Raw genomic sequence first — 26,137 nt, forward strand, 5'->3', positions numbered from 1 at the left:
TGCACAAATTAGAGCAATTTAACTTTTGAACGTGTCTCCTTCAATGGGATGCATTAAAACGTACAAATAAATTTTAACGAGCAGAGAATGAATAAGCAGATACGTGAATTCGCAACGAATTTTTTTCTGTTATTTTTGATGAAAAATGTTATTTTACATTGAAAATTCTGGAGCCTACATAAAATTTTATTTTATTGACTAAATGAATGGTAAACTCTGAATATAAAATGTTTGTACAGCGCATATTCACATGATGTATTTAATTCAAACTTAATTAGATTATAATGCGTGAACTGAATACGTTTGCCAAAGCATATAAATGCTTCGTGAATGATTTAATAATTAATCAATCATCTATAGATACAAGGATAAAATATAATTATGTGTAAACAGATAGATCTAATAAGGATTAAAAAAATATTTTTTTTGTTTATTGAGAGCATAATATTATTGAACTTTGTGAACAAGGTACATTTAATATTAAGCTGGTAATGAGTACGCAGAATTCCAGAGCAGAGATAGGTACGTTAGTTATCTATACATATAATAAATAATAAATATATATATGAAAACATAATCCAACGCTCAAAGGCGGTCCGAGGAAAGATTCAGTAATTAGGTGAAATTTTGCTTTGAAATTATGGTAAAAACATTCCATTCAGCAGCAGATAAAAGATTTTTATCTTGAGCTCACCGATCGTTGATGTAAATAACGAACTCATTTCTTCGGGCTTTTCCTGAAGAAAATTACTTTTATGGGCTTTGAATAAATTGGAATTGGTTAATTTGCGGGAAATAATTTTTTGTTTATCGTAGTTACGCAGTTTTTGCTTATAAGACGTGAAGTAATTAATAAAGTTTTAATTTTAAGTTATCGATACCTGAGTACTCTGACTTTTATTTATTTAAGAGTATACAAAAAATTGTTAAACAAGCAAACGCTTAGGTTACGTTTTGAAAGACGAATCAATATAACGCACTGTTCGTTTTTCTATTTCTATCAGTTATCACTTTTCTCATTGAGGTAAGGTTATAATAATAATCCATTTTGAGCAACAAAAATTTTCTTTAAAACATTACGTCTCACTTTATAATGTGTATTGGACTGTGTTGTCTACTAACGTAAAAAATATTGCATGAATACCTAAACTAAAATTTGTCTACTTTTGTTGGTCAAAATATATTAAGCTTCGTTCAGGGATTATCCATAAAAATTTCAATTATTATTACCATACAAAAGAGTACAAAAACGTTAGCTGCGAAAACTTTGGCGGAAACGAGATGAAAAGTTAGATTTGGATACACAATCGCAATTTCGAAGTTGGCTGTTATATAATTCAAATCTTAAGTGGATTTTTGAATTAATTCAATTTTTGTAGAACTTTACAGACGGAGTTTTATTTAATGGTACTTCTATCTTTAGAGGCTTTGCAGCGAAAATTAGTTTTTCTACTTAATCTTTTTAACCGACTTCAAAAAAAAGGAGGAGGTTATCAATTCGGCCGGTATGTTTTTTTTATGTATGTACACCGATTACTCCGAGGTTTCTGAACCGATTTACGTGATTCTTTTTTTGTTCGATGCGGGATGGTGTCGAATTGGTCCCATAAAAATATTATTCGGATAGGCTATAGTTTTTATTTTATGAGCATTTTTGTCTGTAGGTATTTGTAAATGTTGCAAGTGCAAGTTTGAAGTCGGTTGTTTTTTACGCAGTTATCACTTGTAATAACTTATCTCACTGTATAACACTGGTTTTATGCAATTCTTTTATAAACCTATACACGAACAAAAATGTTCCATTTATTGTTTGGCTTTTCCTTAATTTATGCTAAAAATTATCTGGAGAAATGCTCTTATGTTTGTTTAATTTAAAGCAAGTATTAATTGAGATTAAATAAATATCTAAATTACTTGAATAAATGAATGAATTATTAAATGTATAACCATTATGAATCATATAGAATATGGTAGGTTCTGTAATATTAGAACGTAAGTAGGTACTTAAAATAACAATAACATAGGTAGGTAACATAAGAAAGAAGTTTCAGTCATCTGTTAACCCATACAATATTACCTTCATCGTTCTATTAAGTAGGAGCCAATAAACGTCGAGAAATATATTACAAAGTACCTACAGGATATTTTGTACACAACAACTACAAACTAACTACAATAATAATGTTCTGAGCGGATAATAAACTGTAGTAACATTACTTCGCTAAATACTCAGCTAAAATAAACATTTTCCAGTCCACAATAACAAGACTGGAATTAGACGCAGAACGTTCTAGAATATTAATTCGTGTATTCCAAAATTTACTATATGTCTGCTTCGCTTAAATAGACGTGTATTTAACGAGTTTCCTTGGCCGTTAAATGTTCGTCCCCTAGCAATAATGCATGACTGTCATCGGCTGATATTATCATTAGATAGTGGACCATAACGTATGGAAGTGTAGGCCGAGTTTGAATAGATTAAGGTAGATAGCTACAAGATAGGTATTAGATATCAGGATTATTAAAACGAGAGAAGTCAACATTTGAAGCTTACATTGAATTCACACTATTATCCATTGAGTTATAAAAGTAAATAGTACCTCTATGTACTTAGATTCTGTACAGACTGACTGTCCAAAAATATTGTTAAAGATATTTTTTTATATTCTACTCTCTATATATTTCTATGATTATCTCTATATTATGTTTTAGAGAAAAATTTATGAACATTGAGAAAACTTGAAATTTGAATTTGAATTTGAATTTGAATAGATTAAGGTAGATAGCTACAAGATAGGTATTAGATATCAGGATTATTAAAACGAGAGAAGTCAACATTTGAAGCTTACATTGAATTCACACTATTATCCATTGAGTTATAAAAGTAAATAGTACCTCTATGTACTTAGATTCTGTACAGACTGACTGTCCAAAAATATTGTTAAAGATATTTTTTTATATTCTACTCTCTATATATTTCTATGATTATCTCTATATTATGTTTTAGAGAAAAATTTATGAACATTGAGAAAACTTGAAATTTGAATTTGAATAGATTAAGGTAGATAGCTACAAGATAGGTATTAGATATCAGGATTATTAAAACGAGAGAAGTCAACATTTGAAGCTTACATTGAATTCACACTATTATCCATTGAGTTATAAAAGTAAATAGTACCTATATGTACTTAGTTAAATTCTGTACAGACTGACTGTCCAAAAATATTGTTAAAGATATTTTTTTTATATTCTGCTCTCTATATATTTCTAAGATTATCTCTTTATTATGTTTTAGAGAAAAATTTATGAACATTGAGAAAACTTGAAATATTATTTCCTTATATAAAACAGTTCTATGCAATAATAGATGTATATACATAATACAATCAGTGATTTTAAATTCCAACAGGTTACAACAGAAAATTTTGTGCCTTGAAAGTGCCTTGTAAAGGAATAGAACGCATTTTATAAGAACAGTGAATTTATAATACGGCAAGTCATCAATAATTCAAGTTTTCTTTCATCGTCGAGTTGTTGATTGACGGAGTCTCACAAAGTAAATCATTTTGACATCGCTTTGTGTACTATAAATAAATTATTCCTGTTTTCTAACTAATACCTATACTGCTATTATAGAATTTTAACACAATTGGAAAATAATAAAAAAAAATCCTTAAAATAACCGGCATTCATGCAGCTATTTTAGTTACGAATGAACAAGCTTTATGCCTTTCTCACACAATTTTAAATAGGTACCAATTATGATCAGTGAGTAATAAACTGTTAATTTACCAAATGATTGCATTTGTAGCGCATCCATTATAACTATAACAAAATAAAGGCCTCCATTTTCACCAGTCCATAAAACGCGATTGGTGAAATTATTAAAAACGTATATTATAAAATCCGTTGTTAAACCTTAATCGAGTAATAAAATAAATTGTCCCCGCATGATTCCCATGGCGTGTTCAGCTCGGAGTAAACGTCAATATTAATTTGGCCCGTTTCACAATGATATGTTTACGGGGAAAAGCTTTAAAACTAATGGAAAACTTTATCGACGATATTTTTATCGAGAGAAGTGCGTATGTCGGGAGCGATTGTTTATCACGTTCGAGATTGATTCCATACAAGCTTTAGAAATAAATAAAGCTGGATCAATTGTGTGTATTGTCGAAATAAGAGTGTTACATAACGTTGTCAAAAATATTTGACATCGTAAACGTGCGCAATCTGAATTTTAATATAATTACAATTACTATAAAATATGTTTTATAAAGACTAAGTACTCATTTAGGTATCTACTTACCTTGATTAACAAATCACATTACAATCAGCTTATTGAATTAATTATCTCTACTGGCAGCCATTAATTTTTGATTATCAAAATCTTCTTTGATTTCCTCATTAAATGGAAAATGAAGACGTAATTGATTCATTATAGGCTCACGCATTTCACAATGAACCTCGGAAACTTTTAATCTGGCTTAAAGAGGCATCGCTGGAATTAATCAAGGCGCAAGGAAGCATCGGAGGGTCACGTGAACGGAAAAAATGTTTGTAATGAATGTTTGTACTAACTATTCACGTTCTTATAAATAAACCCGGTTTTACTCATAGGTATTGGTTATTTTCAAAGTTTACAATAACTTAGGTTAATTAAATATAACCCCGATTTTGTTTCTTAATTACCCGCTCTTTTAGCTCGTTGCTCAAAATGTCACAGATTATCAAACCACAGATTATATAAAGATTAATAATTGGTTGTGAAATCACGCATCATTGACAAATCATTGAAATACATGTATAAAAAAAAAACAATATTTTTCATATTTTATGACATGAAAATAATTTGTTAGAAACATGGTAAAACATATTAAGTATTTTCTGTACAAGTTCTGACAGACAGCGCGCGGTTTTATTACCTGCGAGTCATTTAGATGAAAACACAAAAATACTGGCTTGCTAGAAAATTAAAGTCTGTTTTATTTATTTATATGTAACGTGTAGGTATAGTATTATAAAATACAATTTTTCTCTTTTATACATTCTAGCTTTCCGCCCGCGGCTTCGCCCGCGTTTTCAAAGAAAAACCCGTTCCCGTAGGATTTCCGGGATAAAACCTATCCTATGTCGAGAAAGGTCTCGGGCATCAAAATATCTCTGTACCAAATTTCATGCAAATTGGTTCACTAGTTAAGGCGTGATTGAGTAACAGACAGACAGACAGACAGAGTTACTTTCGCTTTTATAATATTAGTATGGATTTATTAAAACTTATAAGTCTATCTCGACCTATCTATACAGTGTAAATTATAATACTTACGATTATTAGTAATCTGTGGTACTATACTAATTACTACACTACTATATTTTATTAATCTGTGCTTTAAAGATGTAGATTGGTGTAGATGAATATATTATCCACTCGCTAACAATACCCTGACAAAATCAGTGAGCGTTCAGTCGTTCAGAACGTTACCAATTTGTCGCTATTCTATCACCATCTGTAAGTGTAGTATTAAGTGCAAAATAAACTTGGCAAATTTAATTAATACGGAACGTGTGTACCGTGGTGTAGACAACGCTAAGCTGGAGCAGTGAGATTTAATTACATCTGGTGCAACGAGCCGCGCGATTGTCAACTTGTAAACCCCGTATTATGAACATTGGTGAGATGAAAAAAGGGAATTCTTTGTGACAATGGAAATGATATCTACTTAGTAATACGTTTTGGTGAACGATTTGTGGAAAGTCAATGATATTGGTAGGTTGATACATTGTATTTTAATGTTTTGGAAATAAATGTTCATTTTAATTACGAATATAAAATAATTATTAGCTAAGTAGTAGTAGTAGTAGTAGTATTCGTAAGTAGTAAATAAATTTAAACAAGTAACGGGTTACTTTTAATTTTTCCTATAAATTATTTCAACATTTTTTTATTGTAGCTATTTATAATGAATTTTATTATTAAAAATGTAAGTACTGTGCATGTAGATTGTAGGTAGAGGTACATACTTCTTTTTTTTAATTACCTTAATAATAAAAAATCTATGTATTTGTAAATTGTGTACCTATCTAAAAACCCGCTAACAGTACAACGTAGCCACGTATCATTTAATTAGTGTTCTACAACAACATAAAAGAGTTTCCTACCATACCTACTTAATATTTAACAAACGTGCAAAGTTTTTTCCCAAAATTATATGGTTAATTAGGGGGAAAATGTAAGGTTGTCTCGGGCACGTAGTGCCGTAAGCTATTAACTTGTTACATCCTAATGCTCAGTTGTTAATTCGTATATTTATAACATTACCTTTATTAAACTGTACGTGCAATCTAAAGGTATGATATTATTCTATACAATGAAATTGGCAATGTAACATATTTTTAACCGACTTCAAAAAAAGGAGGAGGTTATCAATTCGGCCGGTATGTTTTTTTTTTTATGTATGTACACCGATTACTCCGAGGTTTCTGAACCGATTTACGTGATTCTTTTTTTGTTCGATGCGGGATGGTGTCGAATTGGTCCCATAAAAATTTTATTCGGATAGGCCCAGTAGTTTTTATTTTATGGGCATTTTTGCAAGTGCAAGTTTGAAGTCGGTTGTTTTAACGCATTTATCACCTTGTATTATAAGTATTCTGCTCAAGCTCAAGTTCAAAAATGTTAATATTAACAACAATTAATAACATTAACAACATTATAACATGCAATAAAAATTTAATAATTCCTTGATATGTAGATACTGTTATATTAAAATATAATTTACTCTTTCCACTAAAAGTGTCTAAATAATATTGAGAATTATGACACCTCCATGTACATTCATTGCTCTCAAAGCTTTGAGAGGAAACAAAAGATAAACGGAACCCATCCACATCACACATTTCATAACATTAATCAAAATAAAAGAGATTCTCAATTCAACGTATAATGTGTTTTTTGTTTTATTGGGGATGTAAGCTGAATAATACATGCATGTTTTGGGAGTTGGAGGAAAACGCAAAGAAAAATTTTTCCGTTATTTTGTTTTGGAACATTTCCTTTGTAATTTATTCCTTTACATGAGCGACATATAACGGAAATATAAAATAAGATCCGCTCCATGTTGATTCGTTCGATATATTTGTTTAACTTTTTCCTCGAGTACCATTTCATCATCATCATCATCATCATCAGCCCATATACGTTCCCACTGCTGGGACACGGGCCTCCTATGAGGGTACAGGCCATAATCCACCGCGCTGGCCAAGTGCGTGTTGGCGGATGACACATGTCGTCGAACTTTTTAATTCTTCGACATGTCGGTTTCCTCACGATGTTTTCCTTCACCGTTCGAGCAGTGGTGATGTTACAACATGCGCAGATAAATTGAAAAATCAATTTAATTCCTGCGCGCTCGCCTGGTCTCGAACCCCAGACTTATCGATTCGAAGTCCGAGGTCTCACCACTGAGCCACCACTGCTCTACCATAAGTACCATTACCATAGTACCATTTCACGATATTAAAAAGGGTTGTTTCAAGGATGCGGAAATATAAATAAGGTTTTAGTTATACATTATTCGTTTTTGTTTTATAAGTTTACTTTACTTCAATCATAATAATAACGTCTATATCCAATATTTTTAGCCGTGTTTGAACCGCGCGCTTGTTGTGCCGCGCGGTTTCACCCGCGTGGCTCCGCTCCTGTTAGTCTTAGCGTGGTGATATATATTATATAGCCTAGATAGAGTAGCCTTCTTCGATAAATGAGCTATCTAATACTGAAATAATTTTTCAAATCGGACCAGTAGTTCCCGAGATTAGCGCGTTAAAACAAACAAACAAACTCTTCAGCTATATAATAGTACAGATAATATCAAATATGATATTATTGTATATTTTTGATATAAGAGTATGTATATATAAGATTTATGTCAAGACTTTTCGTATAAAATCCTGCAAAACTTTAAGTGCTCACTTTGAATTTTGTAGGATTTCTTACATTTTCCGGCAAAGATTCTTAAAAACGCCAGCAACAGTATTTAAAGGAAAGTCGTTTGACCTCAATTCTTAAAAGTTTTCCTTTTCTTGAAGATTGATGTTTGCGAAAATGGTTTTTGAAAAAAAAGTTCGGAAATGTTTTAAATACTTCCCTGAGTTAAATTCTTATAGGTATATAACTTGAACATTCACAAGAAGATAATACCTACCTTAGTAAGATGAAGTAAAAATTTTAAAACAAGATTTATTATTATAAAATATCTTTGTGCGATTCACAATCTTCATTCACCACCTTTACCAACGCATATAACCGCATTTCAAAGTCATTCCGTAGTCCTGCCAACTACCGTGCAAAACAGTTGCCATTTGAAAAAGAAGAAGAAGGATACAAAAAGTATTGAGATTGTTCTCTTACTACTAGTAAAATAGCAGAAGTAGAGAGTAAGAGAACGGTCTTATAAAACGTCAGACTTTATTATCCGATTATTCACACTGCTCTCACAAAAAATAGCAAACACAAATCCCCAACGATCACGTATCGAGACGTCAGCGCAGCACGTTCGTAATTTTGATAATATTGTGCGACAGATGTTCCGGCTGTATTTTTCAATCTTGTACGAGGCGATTTACGCTCACACTAGCTGGGGCTACGTGAAATGATGAGTTACAGAATGTATGAAAGACCCCTTTTTGTAAGGATCGTTAGTAGATGTTTCGCATTTCAGGTTTTGGTTGGTTGTTATAGTGTACAAATGTATTTTGTGGTTAACATTATTAAAGTATATAGATTACTAGATTTTCACCCGCGGTTTCACCCGCGCAGTCAAAGAAAAACCCCCATAGTTCCCGTTCCCGAAGGATTTCCGGGATAAAACCTATCCTATGTCCCGAGGTAAAAAGTAGCCTATGTCCTTTTTCGGGTATCAAAATATCTCTATACCAAATTTCATGCAAATTGGTTCAGTAGCTAAGGCGTGATTGAGTAACAGACAGACAGACACAGTTACTTTTGCATTAATAATATTAATAATAGGGACGTAGGGATGTGACGACCCCATCGCCCACGGTTGGAATATCTGTTGTCTACGTGACAACAGATATTCCACCCGTGCAATCAGTCAACCCGCAGGACACCTTGTGGCGGGGTGTCGGGGAGTAGCGACCCCGCGGGAACCGAGTGCTCCCGGGGGAGGCCCCTGTCTTCATCTCCGGCTTGCCTTCACCGGCCGGTTGGAGTTAAGCCTGACGAGGACAGGACCCCCACCTCTGACTTGCCTTAACCGGCCGGCCACTGTGGAGTCGCGAGAGCTTTTAGCTCGAAGGGTGGATGCGAAGCGTAAGTGGCGAGTGGGCACGTGATGCTGGACCCTCAGGGAGCGCGTGATCGTAGTTTAAAGTCCAGGGACGCCTCTCCACCCTTAGCTGCTCACAATATCTTACCCCCTTGTCGCACTATTGCAGCGACTTATTTCGGGGGCCCATACAGTGAGAGGGCGAGTCACCACCTGCCAACAAATTTTTACTTCCCTTAAGTAGAAAGGCAGGTGCCATAGTTTCCATAGTCCCCAATGCCAGTCCATGTAGCATCCCATTCCATAGCCCGGTTTATTTTGCTTCCATTTCTCACAATAGTCCTACATCGGCCGCGGACTGCCTAGGACTGTATCTCTATAGTGCAGTCGTGGGCAGGCTGCGGCTGGTGTCCCACAACACAGTAAAAGTCTCGAAAGGGCCTCTGCGTGTTGGATCCGTGTCCCCACGTAAGCCTTCCAAAGGTCCGGGTACCGTCCTTCTGGTGGTACCCGAGTATTATGGAACCGAGAAACATATTAATAATAGTATGGATTAATGGAATGTGTTACGAGTATATGAATTGCTCATTGTTGGATACATACGGAGGACAATAAGTAGATTGCAGTATTCAGGAAAATAGAATTCAGCTCCATTTCTCGTACAACGAACAATATCTAGTCAGAAATGTTTATAATTATTTCCCGAAATACCTTGGAATGTAACGTATCTTCTTAGGTACCTATTTCATAATTTAAAATTCTACAATCTAATTAGCATTCTTACCTCAAAAATCAAACAATAAAAAACTAAGTGATTGTAGCATTGAGATACAATCACAAAGATTCCAACCCCTTTGTGCGGATTGATGACCGAAGATGGGCTCGTCACAAAGCGATGCCAAGAAAAGCGATCCCGGTTGAAAACGTAGCGATCTATCAATTTGTTTAATTGGATTCGTTTCTTTGAGTTTTTATCTGTTTGCAAACTGATCGTATTAAGTTTCTTTTTTGTGTTGGTTTTTTAATGCAAACAAATGTGGAAAGGAGGTTTTGAATTTTAATGGTATCGTTCCGACGAAAGAAGGTAAGAAATTAAAATATATATTTCATAAATAATAGTCACACTTAGCACAATATTTCACAGACTCATTTAAAATATTTTATTGTGTTCAAATTAAAGCTCTATAAATCAAAATTACGAATTAAATAGATATTTAAATTTGCGTATAGGTTTTCGGGTTGTATAATTTAGATTATCATATTATATAGATTTTCAGACACGAACAAAGTACTCTTATAACGGCATTACATTTTCGTCCATAATTTTTTTATATACAAGTATTACATAAAGCAATTTAGTAGCTGTTTTATGTGATTGATAGCGCCTACAAATTGTTTCCCATTTGTGTTTCCATTATAGTAAAACTAGTTTCAGGAAATTGTTTCTGAATTGTTATTGTTATCTATTTATCAAGATTGATAAATCATTTGAAAGGAATTGATTGCCTTAAATTCAAATAAATATTCATCTTGTTTCATGTACATCCGAATATTTATACAGTTAATTTAGAATTCGAAATTGTAACATTTAATATGTTTTTAGAGTTGAAATTGTTATTTTTATATTAATTAAATATTTAAATTAATGTGATTAACCCATTATATACTTAATAATACTTTATCGTGTTATTAAACTAATATTATGGCAGTAAACACTTAAATTTGCGCTTTAACACCTATATCATAAAACAAAAATAAGAGTTTCTTTTCTAAAACACTAGTCGCGTAGACGCTTGATTCTCTAGAAACATTTGTTCAAGCATTTCTTCACGCTTTGTAGTCTACTTCAGATTTTCCTTTGAATCTTTTCATATTTTTCAGCTTTACTTTACGCATATTATATTAAAGTAAATGCATTATATATTACAGTTATTACACTGTAAAATTCACTGATAATTTATTCACAACAATCAAAGCACCGAGTTGGAATATTAAATTTATTGAGAAAGCATAATATTCCGAGCACTTTGGCGCAATAAAGGGAATACATTAATAGTTGCATGTACTCGATGATGTGCGTTTTAAAGTATTAATTTTATAAAGAGCTTTATGTTATAATTTTATTTTTAATGATAGTAGCTAAGAACAGATAAAAAAACCCATGAATAGGCGACTTAAGTATGATAGTATGAATCTCTTGAATGAAAAAAAAAATGGGATTGTATAGATAATTGAACGTTTAAATTTATTTTATAAACTAAGCTTTATCGAATAAGATAACCATCGTAGGTACCTACTGATGTGGTTCGAAAGAAATACCTAGGATAAAAAATGTATTAATTAAGTACATGATTAATTTGATTAGGAAAATCACATTAAGCAAAAGATACATCGAAATTCGTTGTATTGCTATTGAACTATCCCACGTCTATTTCGAAAGTAAGACTGCTAACAGATTGGGAGTTCTAGGAATTTTGTTAAAGTAATGAAGTTCCTGAATTGAACCGTTCCATTGACTCCGCTGGTGCGCTTGATTAAGTTCGTTTAAACTTTTATTAAGACTCCTCTGTACAGGTAAATGTCGAGAAGATTAAATGTACATCACTGTTGGTTTTGTAACGCGTTATATAGTTTACTTAATTTTTTTTGTGTGGTATTTTTCGATGTAAGCTAGAAGGGCTGCTACATCTTAACGCGAACGCGAAAAGGCAATTAATTGTCACGAGAAGGATAGGTGGTATAAGTTAAATTCGTCTATATTATTCTGTCATTAAAACTCACTGCAATTACTATACACTTTATAGGTAATTCTCTCAATAACTATAATAATTAATACTGAATGTTCGACGATACGCCTACAAAATTATAAACGTTCTGATCCCAAATCTATAAGTACGTCATGTACCTGAATAATTGAAATCATCATAGCGCTTAGATCAATACAGCATTACACACAAATTAAACCGAAGCTCATTATTAGTATCCCGATATCAGACAATGGAGAGTGTAGCAAAATGGAGCTATTCAAACAATTTGGCGGTCGTTAATTGCAATCAGAGATGAACAAGTAATTTGTCCGTCTGTACAGGCCATTAGAGGTGGATAATGACGCGACTGATTAGTGCGTAAAGGGATAGCTAGGCAAATTTGTACTAGATCATTTTGTACTAAATATCCTAAATACAACGATAGCAAATAGAACTTTCTCGACTTCTCTTGTTGGATAAATACCGCATACAAGTACATTACCTACCATTCTTTCTTTACTCAAACATGGAATTATTCCTCCTTTTTTACATTATGTTAGAGCTGGCATGCCACTATTTGTCGACGATCTTCTTTGGAGTTCTATTACCTTCCCCGTTGCGAGTTGGCCTAATTTCTGCCGATGCATGTTCTACTTCCACATTCAATTGCTCCTATAATTTTTCATATTGTATTTTTAGTCGCAAAGAATGCTTTTATCCACTAGGTAAATAATAGATACTAGAAGTGATAATCTGTACCATATTCAAAATAATAGAAGCACATTGAGTTACTCATCAAATTGAATACAAAAGTTATGAGAATGAAGTTACATAGAGATATGATAAGGGATACCAACAAGATCAAGGTGAACTCAATACAAATCCATCGCGGGCGAACTGAATTTATGCCTCAGATAGTTTACCTTAAACCATTCTGGTTTTCCGGGCTCAGCGTTTTTTCGGTCGTAAACTTCGCTGATTCAATTACACGAACACAAAACCATTGTTGGTAAACCTTTTGATGTTGAATACCTGTATTGACATCGGATGGCCCGCGGCGCTCGTCCTGTTGTGCATTTTGTAAACGCTTTTGTATTTAAATTCTGTATCGTTTAATTTGTAATTAGCATTGTTTAATACATTTTACGGTATATAATTTTAGGTTGAGATACGAAATATAATGTATAAAATTAAAATTATAGTCCTTTACCAACCTTTGACCTTAAGTGTATGAAGTTTCATACATTGTCGTATTAGGTTGAATATATTTTTATTAAAAATTAACTGAGAGTGCGTACAATACGTACCAAAAATTATAAAAAAAAAACAATAAATGTTTAGGTAGGTACGTTCCGATTTGCAGATTCTGTAGAAATTTGTTGCCTGGAATCCTCATACATATACCTCAAATCCAATCCGAATCAATAACGAAGCAGTTAGTCATTAGTCAATAATTTTATTACAGGCAAGCATAGTAGGTAAACGTCCAGACGCATATCCATATAAATTATCTCGGTAGCCTACGGTTGTAAATTTTTGCGATTGAAAAATTTATTTGGTAATTTAAATTAATATTTTTATTTTATACAGAAAACTTACCATGAGTTATATAAGTATAGATATAATTTAAGACTATAATTTGTTGGATAAAAGTGGGTATGCTCATGCTCCACTGTTACGTTAAACTGATCTAATTAGCTGTCATTACGACTGGTTCAATAATTTCATATCGTGTTTAATGTCTAAACAATCAAGCTGTCGGTAACATCAGCATTTGGTATTTTGTTAATTTCGCACAAAGAGAAACAGCGCGTTTTGAAACAGAATTCGACCGCGAGCAAATGGACTGAACGTTCAAAAACCACAATAGTGTATGTTTCCGCTAAATGAGTATTTCAGTGTGAAGAGAACTCGCAGAAATTGTTATAGTTATAGCAATTTACTAAACGGATTCCATATACATAGTGCGTTACTGAATGTTTCGCTATGAAATTTCCGAGCGAAAAATTCGCATGAGTACCTGCACGAACGGTTTATTCGTTTTCATAACTGCTTTTACAACAATTGTGATAGAATTAATTAAAATGAAAGGAAAGTAATGAACATGATGGAATGATGATATTCAGCTTGTTAGAACAATTGTTTTAAAAATAATAGATAATTAATAATAATTATAGTTAGATGTAGAGCTGCATAACATTAAACTTAAGTTTATACTTACGTTAAATACAGCCATCGCTCCAGACACTAATATTAATAACCTTATGTGTGATAAAGCCGACAAGCCTATGAACAATGTCATAATTAGACTAAAATTATTTCATGCAGTTTTATGTATCAAGCTTACACGATACACGAATGTACATAGAGAAATTATGTACAACTTCTCGAAATTCTAAACGAGATAACTAGGCTGCTTAGATGAAATTCTGTAGTTCATTTTTTTATAAGGATTTTAATTTATAGAGCTTAGCTTTCCAAAGTTAAAACACTCCGACGGGGTCTATCTAACAGTACGCTGAGCCACAAACTTGTATTCCATTTTACTTTGTTTATTTAGCTCGAGGCTTCGAATCTTTCGCTGCAACTTTACAGGACTAACTTCTTTGCGGGTAATTTGAGAAAGATCTAAGAAATAACTAACAAACAAGGTTACATTGTTCAATGTTCATTTTCATTTTCTTGCTCATTTTTATATTGAATTTGCGAGTGTTGTTCAAGAGATATTCATTTTTTTGGCAGCTTTCATTGAAAATATATTCTGGAGACTTCTGCACCACCTATATTTTTGTTAATCTGTTTGATTTTTTATTGAATCCTATTATTGTTTTTATTGAATGCTATTATAGTTTTTATTTAAATAAGGCTAAAAATGTATCCGCTCCACACATTTTTAAGAGCGTGTGTTCACAATATACTTCATTCACCAGTAAATTCTCTATTCAAGTTTGACCTAATTCGACGATTACTCCATTTAATGATTTAGAAATCTCCAAGTTGCAAATGGCTATTATTATTATCTGCTAACAAACTGACAAAGGGTTAGGTCTGCGCGTGATGTATGAATAGAATGCCCTCTCATTGTCCACTGTAAATAACTCAGAGGATTCGTATTGTTACTGGCTACTGCGAACACTCCCTTTCGCCATATCTACACAGAGATTGTCCAGGAAGAAATATTTTATTATGGCAACTCTCGGCTCACTTTTTTAGGCATACGTTTCTGACAGGAATTAATCATCTCATGAGAAGTAATAAATTAAATTAAAATGTCTGTTTCACGTATTCTGTTTCAGCAATAATTACTGATGAATTCTGCTATTCCATGATAGATATAATGTACCTACTATTTTAGCAAATGCCAATTCAGAACCTACCTTCAACTTGATTCTTATAACTTTTTCCCTATATAATATTTACAAAATTTACAAAATGGTTCAGAAAATATGAAATTTATTCAATCCACAGCTTGACTTTGGTTACTTGCTCTATGCTTCAATTCATTTTTCGAGCAATAAATTAGAAAATAATTCACAGACAGTAACTGTACTAAATATTGCTTCTAAGACAAAAGCGCCAATAAAAAACGGATATAATAAAATATATTGTATAAGGAAAACAATATATAAGAGGATTACACTCACTATCGCAACTTCCAATTGGATGAAGCTTATTCTTTGAGGGGATCGGAGTTTACGCTCCATGTAACAAAATATTGTCTCCTTCCGATATTATCGAGAAACCTCCAAATTATTCCAGTACTTGACCGCTGTAATGGCCATTTGCTTAATAGAAGCTTAGTGGAGAACGTATTTAGTATTTTTTTTATAAATTCACCTTATTGGATATGGGGAAGCATTATTATAATATTATGTAAAGCTGTTTCAAAGGGTTTATATTATTTATAGACAAATTTGTGTTTGATGCTCTGTATTATGCCAAATCGCTATTTTATCGCGAATCGAGCGTTCTTTAACCGACTTCAAAAAAAGGAGGAGGTTATCAATTCGGCTGGTATACAATTTTTTTTGTATGTACACCGATTACTCTGAGGTTTCTTAACCGATTTACGTGATTTTTCGATGCGGGATGGTGTCGAATTGGTCCCATAAAAATTTTATTCGGATAGGCCCACTAGTTTTTATTTTATGAGCATTTTTGTCTGTACTCGATGACTTAATTGAAATGTAGCAAGTAACTTTGATTCACTTCCCGGTAACCGATTGAGCTGAAAATTTGTATACGTATGTAAATTTGATAGCGATGAAACATTATCATGACAAAGAGCTGATTTGATGATGGAATCGGAAGGTGGCCATAGGAACTTAGTAATATATTGACTCAACTTTATCGAGATTGGGCTCGTTTGATTCGTGTTGAAAAATACACTAAAAAGTATTAAATAAAAATAACTGCGTTAAAAACAACCGACTTCATAAACGACAAAGTACAAAATAAAAAAGATTTGACATCATTAATTACTACATATTATTTTTTTTATATAAGAGGAGGCAACAGAGCAGACGCGTCACCTGATGTTAAGTGTACTGCGTCGCCCATAGGCACCAGCAATGATATTGTTAGTGCGTTGCCGGCCTTTGAGGTAGGAGTACGCTCTTTTCTTGAAGGTCCCTAAGTCGTAACCGTTTGGAAACACCGCATAAGGAAGTTCGAACAAACAAACACAAACACAAACTCAAACTCAAACTCGAACTCAAACACAAAAAAACACAAACTCAAATTCAAATTCAAACACAAACACAAACTCAAACTCACCCGAACTCAAATACAAATAATATAAAGTGAAAAAACGTTGTTGAAGTGCTGCGGTAGATAGGTATATTATGTAACGTGTGACTACGCCTTTCCAAACATGAAAATTTATCTTTACATAGTGGAATATTGCATACTTCAGAATAGTATTGTATGACATTATTGTCAATTTACAACGAAGGCATCTTGGTAGAGTCTACTGTGTCCATTTACTTCCAACTACATTAGCAACTTTGTTCAGTTCAATATTCTGAAATCTTGTTTTATACTTTTTCAGCGCCGGTTATTGTCGTAGTTGGGTTTTAGTTTTTTCACTTTATATTATTTGTACTATTTTGGTGTTAAAGTGTATTTGGGGGCATAATATCAACAAAAGTTAAACTGATGAACTAATAAAGAAGCTATGGACGAAAAGATGTGAATTATATGCAATCAGCCCATGAATACAGGTAAAGTCACGAGCAAATGTTAGTAATATATATATATTCAAAATGTACAAGGAAAGCGCTTTCAAATGATACTAAACACGGGATATTTATCTTAACTTTATTTTTTACTTTGTATGTTTTGTCCGATAGAGGACGCCACATTAGATTTTGTGAAACCCCATATAGCCTATAACCAGCGGACAATTAAGACGCTTCTAATGATATGTCATTTGTCAAATTCTGATAAGTAGTTTAGACGTTACGAGGGAACAGATGAACATACATACATACATACATACATACATACATACATAGCCTGTCAAAATCATAACCCTCCTTTTGCTTTGCCGTAGTCGGGTAACAAACACAAACACAAACTCAAACAAAAACACAAACATAAATACAAACACAAACTTTAACTTGTTATGTACCTACATATAACACGCCTTAACTATTAGAGGATGCATGGGGCCACCCAAGAAGGACTTGCACCTGTTAACAATTGCGACATCGCGCACACCTGCGATTCCATAGAGTGTTGCGGCAATCATCGCGATCGCCACCGCGACACTGCAGCTGCCCCACGAGGACGACAAACACTCTTGGTTCCAACATTGAACCGACGGCACGTAGTTTAATTTAGAAATAATTTATAATGTAATTTCTTTTACAATAATTATTAATAAGTAAATTTCGTTTTTTTTTGCACCTTCGCGGGCCGGTCGATATAATTGGCGCAGTCTCGTGGATAATCCTTGAGAGCCGTCTTTCGGAACGCGAAACTACAAGCATCGAGCTATTCCATCGGAGGGACGACGACGGGGATCCAGAACCTACATCAATTGGCCACCGCAACGCGAAGGGTATCCGAACATTGATACTGCAAGAAAGGCCGAAATTTAAATCCTGTAAGTACACTAATTCTCTTAGTGACTTGCCATTCCTAGATTTTTAAGTTTTCCTAGATTACCCATTCACGGGAACCGAGGAACCGTAGCGCGTAGGTTTTAATATTAATTCATCGCGAATTAATTTTCGAATTTTACAAAATCGATTGTAAAATTCAAATATAAGATACCTATTACTTACATAGAAAAAAATATTAATAAGTTTAAATATTAATTAATTACGAATTAATTTTCGAATTTTACGAATTAATTCATTTTATAAATTAAATATATTAAATAAAGATTATTATTTTTTTTTATCTAACGAAGATTAAATTAAATTATTTTTCATTTACATTTAATATATTTTATATGGGTAATACAGATATCTAAAATGTCAGATTTGGATAAAACTTTTAACGCCCTTGAACTTTTGCCAGAATTTGATGGTAATGTTGTTAAATGACACAGACACAGACACAAACACAAAAACAAACACAAACACAAACAAACACAAACTCAAATTCAAATTCAAACAAACTCAAACTCACTCGAACTCAAACACAAACAGACACAAACAGACACAAACACAAACAAAAACACAAACACAAACACAAACACAAACACAGACACAGACACAGACACAGACACAGACACAGATACAGACACAGACACAGACACAGACACAGACACAGACACAGACACAGACACAGACACAGACACAGACACAGACACAGACAAAGACACAGACACAGACACAGGCACAGATACAGGCACAGACACAGACACTGACACAGACACAAACACAGACACAGGCACAGACACAGGCACAGACACAGGCACAGACACAGGCACAGGCACAGGCTCAGACACAGACACAGGCACAAGCACAGGCACAGGCACAGGCACAGGCACAGGCACAGGCACAGGCACAGGCACAGGCACAGACACAGGCACAGGCACAGGCACAGGCACAGGCACAGGCACAGGCACAGGCACAGGCACAGGCACATACACAGACACAGACACAGGCACAGACACAGACACAGACAATGACACAGACACAGGCACAGGCACAGACACAGGCACAGACACAGGCACAGACACAGACACAGACACAGACACAGACACAGACACAGACACAGGCACAGGCACATACACATACACATACACAGACACAGACACAGACACAGACACAGGCACAGACACAGGCACAGACACAGACACAGGCACAAGCACAGGCACAGGCACAGGCACAGGCACAGGCACAGGCACAGGCACAGGCACAGGCACAGGCACAGGCACAGGCACAGACACAGGCACAGGCACAGGCACAAGCACAGGCACAGACACAGGCACAGGCACAGGCACAGACACAGACACATACACATACAAAGACACAGACACAGGCACAGGCACAGGCTCAGACACAGGCACAGACACAGGCACAGACACAGGCACAGGCACAGACACAGACACAGACACAGACACAGACACAGACACAGTCACAGACACAGACACAGACACAGGCACAGGCACAGACACAGACACAGACACTGACACAGACACAGGCACAGGCACAGGCACAGGCACAGGCACATACACAGGCACAGACACAGGCACAGGCACAGGCACAGACACAGGCACAGACACAGACACAGACACAGACACAGACACAGACAATGACACAGACACAGACACAGACACAGGCACAGGCACAGGCACAACACAGGCACAGACACAGACACAATTATCCTTTGAGTCTATAAATTTATTCTAATTTGAATATACTTAAAATGTATATTATAGAAATATGTGTCTTATAGAAATATGTAATTTTTAACCGACTTCAAAAAAAAGGAGGAGGTTATCAATTCGGCCGGTATATATTTTTTTTTATGTATGTACACCGATTACTCCGAGGTTTCTTCACCGATTTACGTGATTCTTTTTTTGTTCGATGCGGGATGGTGTCGAATTGGTCCCATAAAAATTTTGTTTGGATAGGCCCAGTAGTTTTTATTTTATGAGCATTTTTGTCTGCACTCGATGACTTAATTGAAATGTAGCAAGTAACTTTGATTCACTTCCCGGTAACCGATTGAGCTGAAATTTTGTATACGTATGTAAATTGGATAGCGATGAAACATTATCATGACATAGAGCTGATTTGATGATGGAATCGGAAGGTGGCCATAGGAACTTAGTAATATATTGACTCAACTTTATCGAGATTGGGCTCGTTTGATTCGTGTTGAAAAATACACTAAAAAGTATTAAATAAAAATAACTGCGTTAAAATCAACCGACTTCAAAAACGAAAAAGTACAAAATAAAAAAGATTTGGTATCATGTTTGGCACCGACTTCAAACCTATTTAATAAAAAGCACATCTTAATAATATGTAGTAATTAATAATATCAAATCTTTTTTATTTTGTACTTTTTCGTTTTTGAAGTCGGTTGATTTTAACGCAGTTATTTTTATTTGTATAAATATAAAATGTTTATGTATTTATTTATTTTTATAACACATAATTAACACTCCCATTTTCATGAAATAGCAAAAAATAAGAAAATCTAAACGCAGCCGGTCCTTATTAAAAGTAAGAGTACCTACAACATAATTAAGATAAATAAGTATCTAAGGAGCATCAATCAAAGAGACTAAAGAGACTCCAAATCTCGCAATACAAAGTACTTCAGTTTTACCTACAAACAAATAAATCCCTCAAAGTTTATCCACTCCTTCCTGAATGGTTCGATATCTTATTACTGTATTTAAAATGTCAAGCTTAGCCGGAATGGGGGCAATGTTGAAGGATCGCCGATCGTCAACCTTGCAAAAGAGAATACCAATAATATGACTGTGGTGTAAGTTACACGCAACAAGAAAAGGAACAATGGATAAAAGATTATGAAAGAAGATTACATTTTTAAAGTGAAACTTTTATTAAGTACATCGTCTCAAACTTTTTGGTCTGTGTAGCGCATGTCGCGTGACGCACGATACGTACGATAATTATCGTATAAATACGATAATTTTTAGTTAAATGTCTATAGTGTGAAAAAAAGTTTCACTTTTACCGTGGTTTCATAAAACCACACAACATTTTTTTATTCAGAAGGTCTTAATTTAAACTAACACAACTATAAAAGGTAGTTTATATCTTTACAATTTATATCACTACCAGATCTAGGAAAAAGCATAAAAACAAAAAAAAAGCAAAACAAAGCATTTTAAAAAGCATTTTAATAATTTAAATTTAATTTTTTTTTTTTTAAACCTTAAGTCAAACCATAGTCAAAACAAACTTTTATATTATGTACAAGTTGAATCTTGTCACCAGGCTAAAAAAACAGTCCTACAAAGAACATGTTCAAAATTACCGGAATAATATTAAAATGTTAACCTTTTGTAACTTAAACCACAAGTGAACAAAAACCTCTTGAATGATGCGGATTCGGGTCACGAGATCCGGCGATGGGCCGTGTCCAATAGATAGCTCATCCCGGATCAATTGGAGGTGTCTATAATGGAGGTTTTACACGTGATTTCCTAAACATTAACGCATACAATGGTGAAGGACATTAGTTTATAAGATAACTGGATAATGTAATCTTGAATGTTTAATTTGTTGTATAACTCTATACGAATTATAAGTCACAATGGCTCCACCGGTAGACGTTGATTTTTGTAATTCTTTCATAAAAATTTTTAAAATCCATTCTTCGTTAGTTCAAAGTGGTGCATCTAACGCAACTTTCCTGTTTGCTGTTTTCTCTTTCACAATATAATACCATATCGGTGATTTGGTATAAATCCATTCTATTCTATCCAGTTCTACTGAAACAAATTGCCGAGTGAAGGGGACATAAAATGAATGCAGCTCTACAAGACATATCATAACATTTTTACATATCATCATGGATACTTCAGCTAGCAGCCCCTTTTTAATATCTCCCAAAACAATGTATTCAGCGTTACATCTTTAACACATTAAACATCAGGCAGTTTCGCCGCGTCACGCTCAAACACCGCTTAAATGACGTTTATGTAACACCGCAGATTTCTCGGCTTTATTTTTTCAGGCGCAGGTGATGGATTACACTGTTTTCTTGTAATTTCCGCACACTAATTGCCCTGGGCATCCGTCACGAGATAATGTACACAAAAAAGTAACGCTGCACCGCCCAGAGGATTTATCGGGTTACGGAAACGAACACGAAGGATTATGCTGAGAAAATATTATTTACGTTTCATCATAATATGTGTTCGGGCGATGTAAAGGTGCTTTTTAATTATTACCAACTTTGATAACGAGTTGAATTCTGTTATGTGTTTATATTTACTGGAAGCTTTCTCAAGGTAGGCTTCTGTTATTCTTTGTAATTGTCGACATGATATGCCTTTTTATGCTGTGTACACAGAAAGCGTAGTAGGTAGAAGTAAGGACAAATCTTTATAATAACCTTTAAATGTCATTTTGTGTATCTTCGGCTTTATTTCTTAAATTATTATAACATTTGACTTTATTTCCACTCAATTAAGTAATTTCCGCATCTTCACATACGTTATTTCAAATATAATCAATGTCTATCGTGAGCGATATCTTTGATCAGGCCCAATATTAAAAGATAACATCTCGACTCCGTAAGAAAATATTTGATTGGTTTCGTCGCTTCCCGGTTACGAATTTTCATTATTGCTCATTTCTTATTACCGAATTCGTCAAATCATTGTTCATACAAAGTATAATTAATAATCTATATCAAGGATGAATACTTTGTACCTATTACTAAAATAATATGTTGAAAATTTGGTGACATACAAAACGTTATTTTGTTTAATTGACAGAATTTTATTTTAATATTGGCTGAGTTGATTACTAAAAAAAATGTAACAATCATAGCCACTGTTTAAATTTTAATACAAACGTATAAAGGGTCTTTAATAATTTAAAAGTTTGATACCCTATAATTAACAAAGGATATAAAACTCTGAATATCCTTAACGCAAATTCATTATTCCAATGTTACTCTTTAAAGTCAGCAACACAATGCTCTTCTAAAAGCCCGCAACAAAAGCTGCCATTATTTTTGAACGAAATGTAGGGATATCACATTCTCATTACGATACACAATCGCGTATTCATTATACACATTATATTATAGATCACGTTTCTATGGAAATCATCTTAACATAATGATCTCTTTTGAAGTTTCTACGTTGAATATCAAGCAGACTACAGGCGGCATTGAATTGATTTCCGCTCTTTTATTTGCATTAAACAGGGGAAAGGCGGATGTCTTCAGGATCCTTATCGCATCACCTGTATGTTAACAGCTTCTGAAATGAAAAACAGTTTTATGGTAGAAGGGTTGGATGATGAAATGCATAAAACAGTTGCTAACTGCTTCCAACATTACGTTTTTCATTGGAAGCTGGAAGAATATGTCTACTTATATTATACCTACAATTTCGTTTATCTATCTGAAATTTGATGGATGCACGGGATAGTTCAAATGGCGACAAGGTTAAACTTTTGATTTATTTATTTGCCTATAGAATATGTTTGTTTACTTTTCTTCCAATAAAAACTAGAATTTCAGTTGGTAATTTGTATTTCTCATCAATTGTTCCCTCAGCGTTAACATTTAGTCCCATTTATGTCAAAGATGTATAAATTTTGTAGATGTGTTAATTGTATAATGGTATAAAGTAATAAAACAAATAAAACTCGTCAAATCAATGAAACGTAATATAATTCATCATTAGACGGTTGCTCGTACAAAGTTTGATACACCGGTTACTGAGTTTAGTGGGTGGGCTTTAAATATGAATATATATTGGAAAACTTTAGGGTTGCTCAAATCCACTTGAAACTTTAAAATTATTAACACGATCACCGCACAGTTTCTAGCTTTGGTACGAATGTATGTATTTGAAATTAAATGTTTTTATTAACAGGTGTTTCACATCGGAAGTTATCTATGAATTTTGTCAAATAGAATTTGCTGTTTGTGATAAATTCATCTTGCTATTTATCTTGTGAAAATTTGTCTATTCAAAATATATTATATGTATAGTGAAGCATTTATAATAAAAACTTTATAAGTAGATGGATAAATAGGATTTACATGCAATTTGGTAAAGAGATAGATTACATTCTGGATTAGATCACATAACTTGACATAGGTCTCTTCTATCCGAGTGACACGCAGTAAGCCCCCGAAATTATTATAATATTCAAAAATTATGTCTGGAAAAATGTAATATATTCCTACAGACGTTAAAGTTTTTACCTTCGAATATTCAAAGTCCTTTAATAAGATAAATCCTAACCCACGATAGTCTGATCACGTGGGAGTACACGAGACGAAGAGACGTGGGCTTGCTTTATTTGACTCCCCCAATCAGTCCCGAACTGCAAAGACAAAGCGTTTTTGTGATTCCACCGTATTACCGACTTGAATTTTTTCTCGTTTTATATCCGAACCAGAACCTGACAGGAATTGGGAATCGCACATGGAAAATAAAATATATACTGTGTCAATCTTTAACGAAACCCCCTTTAAATTTTACGATCAACCTTCTATTTTGATTTCTATAGGAGAATTAATAATTTGCTTGCTTAATTTTACATTTTATTTCGTTGGAATGAAGTTTTTCTCATGATGTATTTTAAGGACATGTTTTATGTGCGTTGCAAAAGCTATTTTAATTGTAAATTGTCGCATTGCGGTACTCACCACGGAACCATTAAATTTGTATTAATTAATTAACGAAATAATTGAAGTGTGAGGTTTATTTTTGCTGATATATTTTATGTTCATTTCGGGTATGGACAAACAAAATTAAAATATAAACTATGTCATTGAGATTTTATAATTTTTTATGTGAACACATTTTCATCAGGACCTGTTGAATCAATTACAATTAATTGAGAAATTCCAACAATCAAATACATACAAAGATTGTTTTGTTTGTTGGAATCTTTTTTTCTGGTCAATCAACTAAAATCAGCAATTAGTGAATTACTCACGATATTTTAATTAACAAAAAAATAAAATGTTTCGTCTGTAACAACAATGAATTGTATTTAAGGTGCTTACAAAAATATCCATCAATTTATTTTGTCCTCTTTTAATTTTTATAACAACGTTCATTTTAATCTCAGGAAGACGTTTAACGATCGATGTCTATTTTTAAGTGGTTTAATAATAAAAATAGCCCTTACAGTAGACAAATGCTCAATTTTCTTTGTTCAGAAAGAATCGACAATCACTTACGTTATTAAATCGAATGTATTCATTGAGTGGAAAATGTGAGCAAGACTTTTTTTAAGTTGTTTTTTAGACATTGATCGTCAATTATAGGAATATACACAATTGTCATAGAATTATATTTCTTATGAATGCAATTATCAATTTATGTTCTATTAAACTGATTGTATTTTTATAAGCATTATAACTATAGTATGTTTCATAATATCAATGGCAAAGCTTTGACTGGTACTGGAAGGTGGCATTATATGTATATAGAATACATATAGAAACGAAACTTATGTTTTAAGTTTTCGTTTTTATTATTTCTCACTACGTTCTTTATTAGTTTACTCCAAGGTTTACTCAGACAGAAAGGAGGTTATATATCAAGTTTATTGCAATAACTGGGTCAGTTTTCCGCAATATATTTTCTTTAAGATCATTCATCATTCCTTCTGACGCCTTGTTTCTAATACCATTTTTTACGTTCGCCGTCTTATTAATAGTAATTTATTGTTTATTTATCGAAATATGTTGATAAACAGCGCTCTCTTCATTCAAAGAAATTTTTAAGAGACGTTTTTTTTTTTTTTTTTTTTTTTTTTTTATGTCAGAGCAAGCAAAGGAGCAGGTGGGCCACCTGATGTTAAGTGGTCACCACCGCCCATAAACACTTGTAACACAAGAAGTGTTACAGGTGCTTTGCCGGCCTTTAATGGACAAATACGCTCTTTTCTTGAAGGCCCC

The 26,137-nt window shown here is 33.5% G+C and overlaps 1 protein-coding gene across 1 annotated transcript; it reads right to left on the bottom strand.

The window, feature by feature from the left end:
- Nucleotides 1-12,607: 12,607 nt before the first annotated feature.
- On the bottom strand, nucleotides 12,608-19,589 carry LOC123691913 (tetra-peptide repeat homeobox protein 1-like; the record flags this gene model as incomplete). The annotated part of the gene is made up of 3 exons (XM_045636499.1): nucleotides 12,608-12,706; nucleotides 18,978-19,134; nucleotides 19,348-19,589. Coding segments are annotated over 3 exons (498 nt in total), but the record flags the coding sequence as incomplete, so codon positions are not given.
- Between the last annotated feature and the right edge of the window lie 6,548 nt (nucleotides 19,590-26,137).

Source organism: Colias croceus, chromosome 5 (genome assembly GCF_905220415.1).
Source record: "Colias croceus chromosome 5, ilColCroc2.1".
Lineage (NCBI taxonomy): Eukaryota > Metazoa > Arthropoda > Insecta > Lepidoptera > Pieridae > Colias > Colias croceus.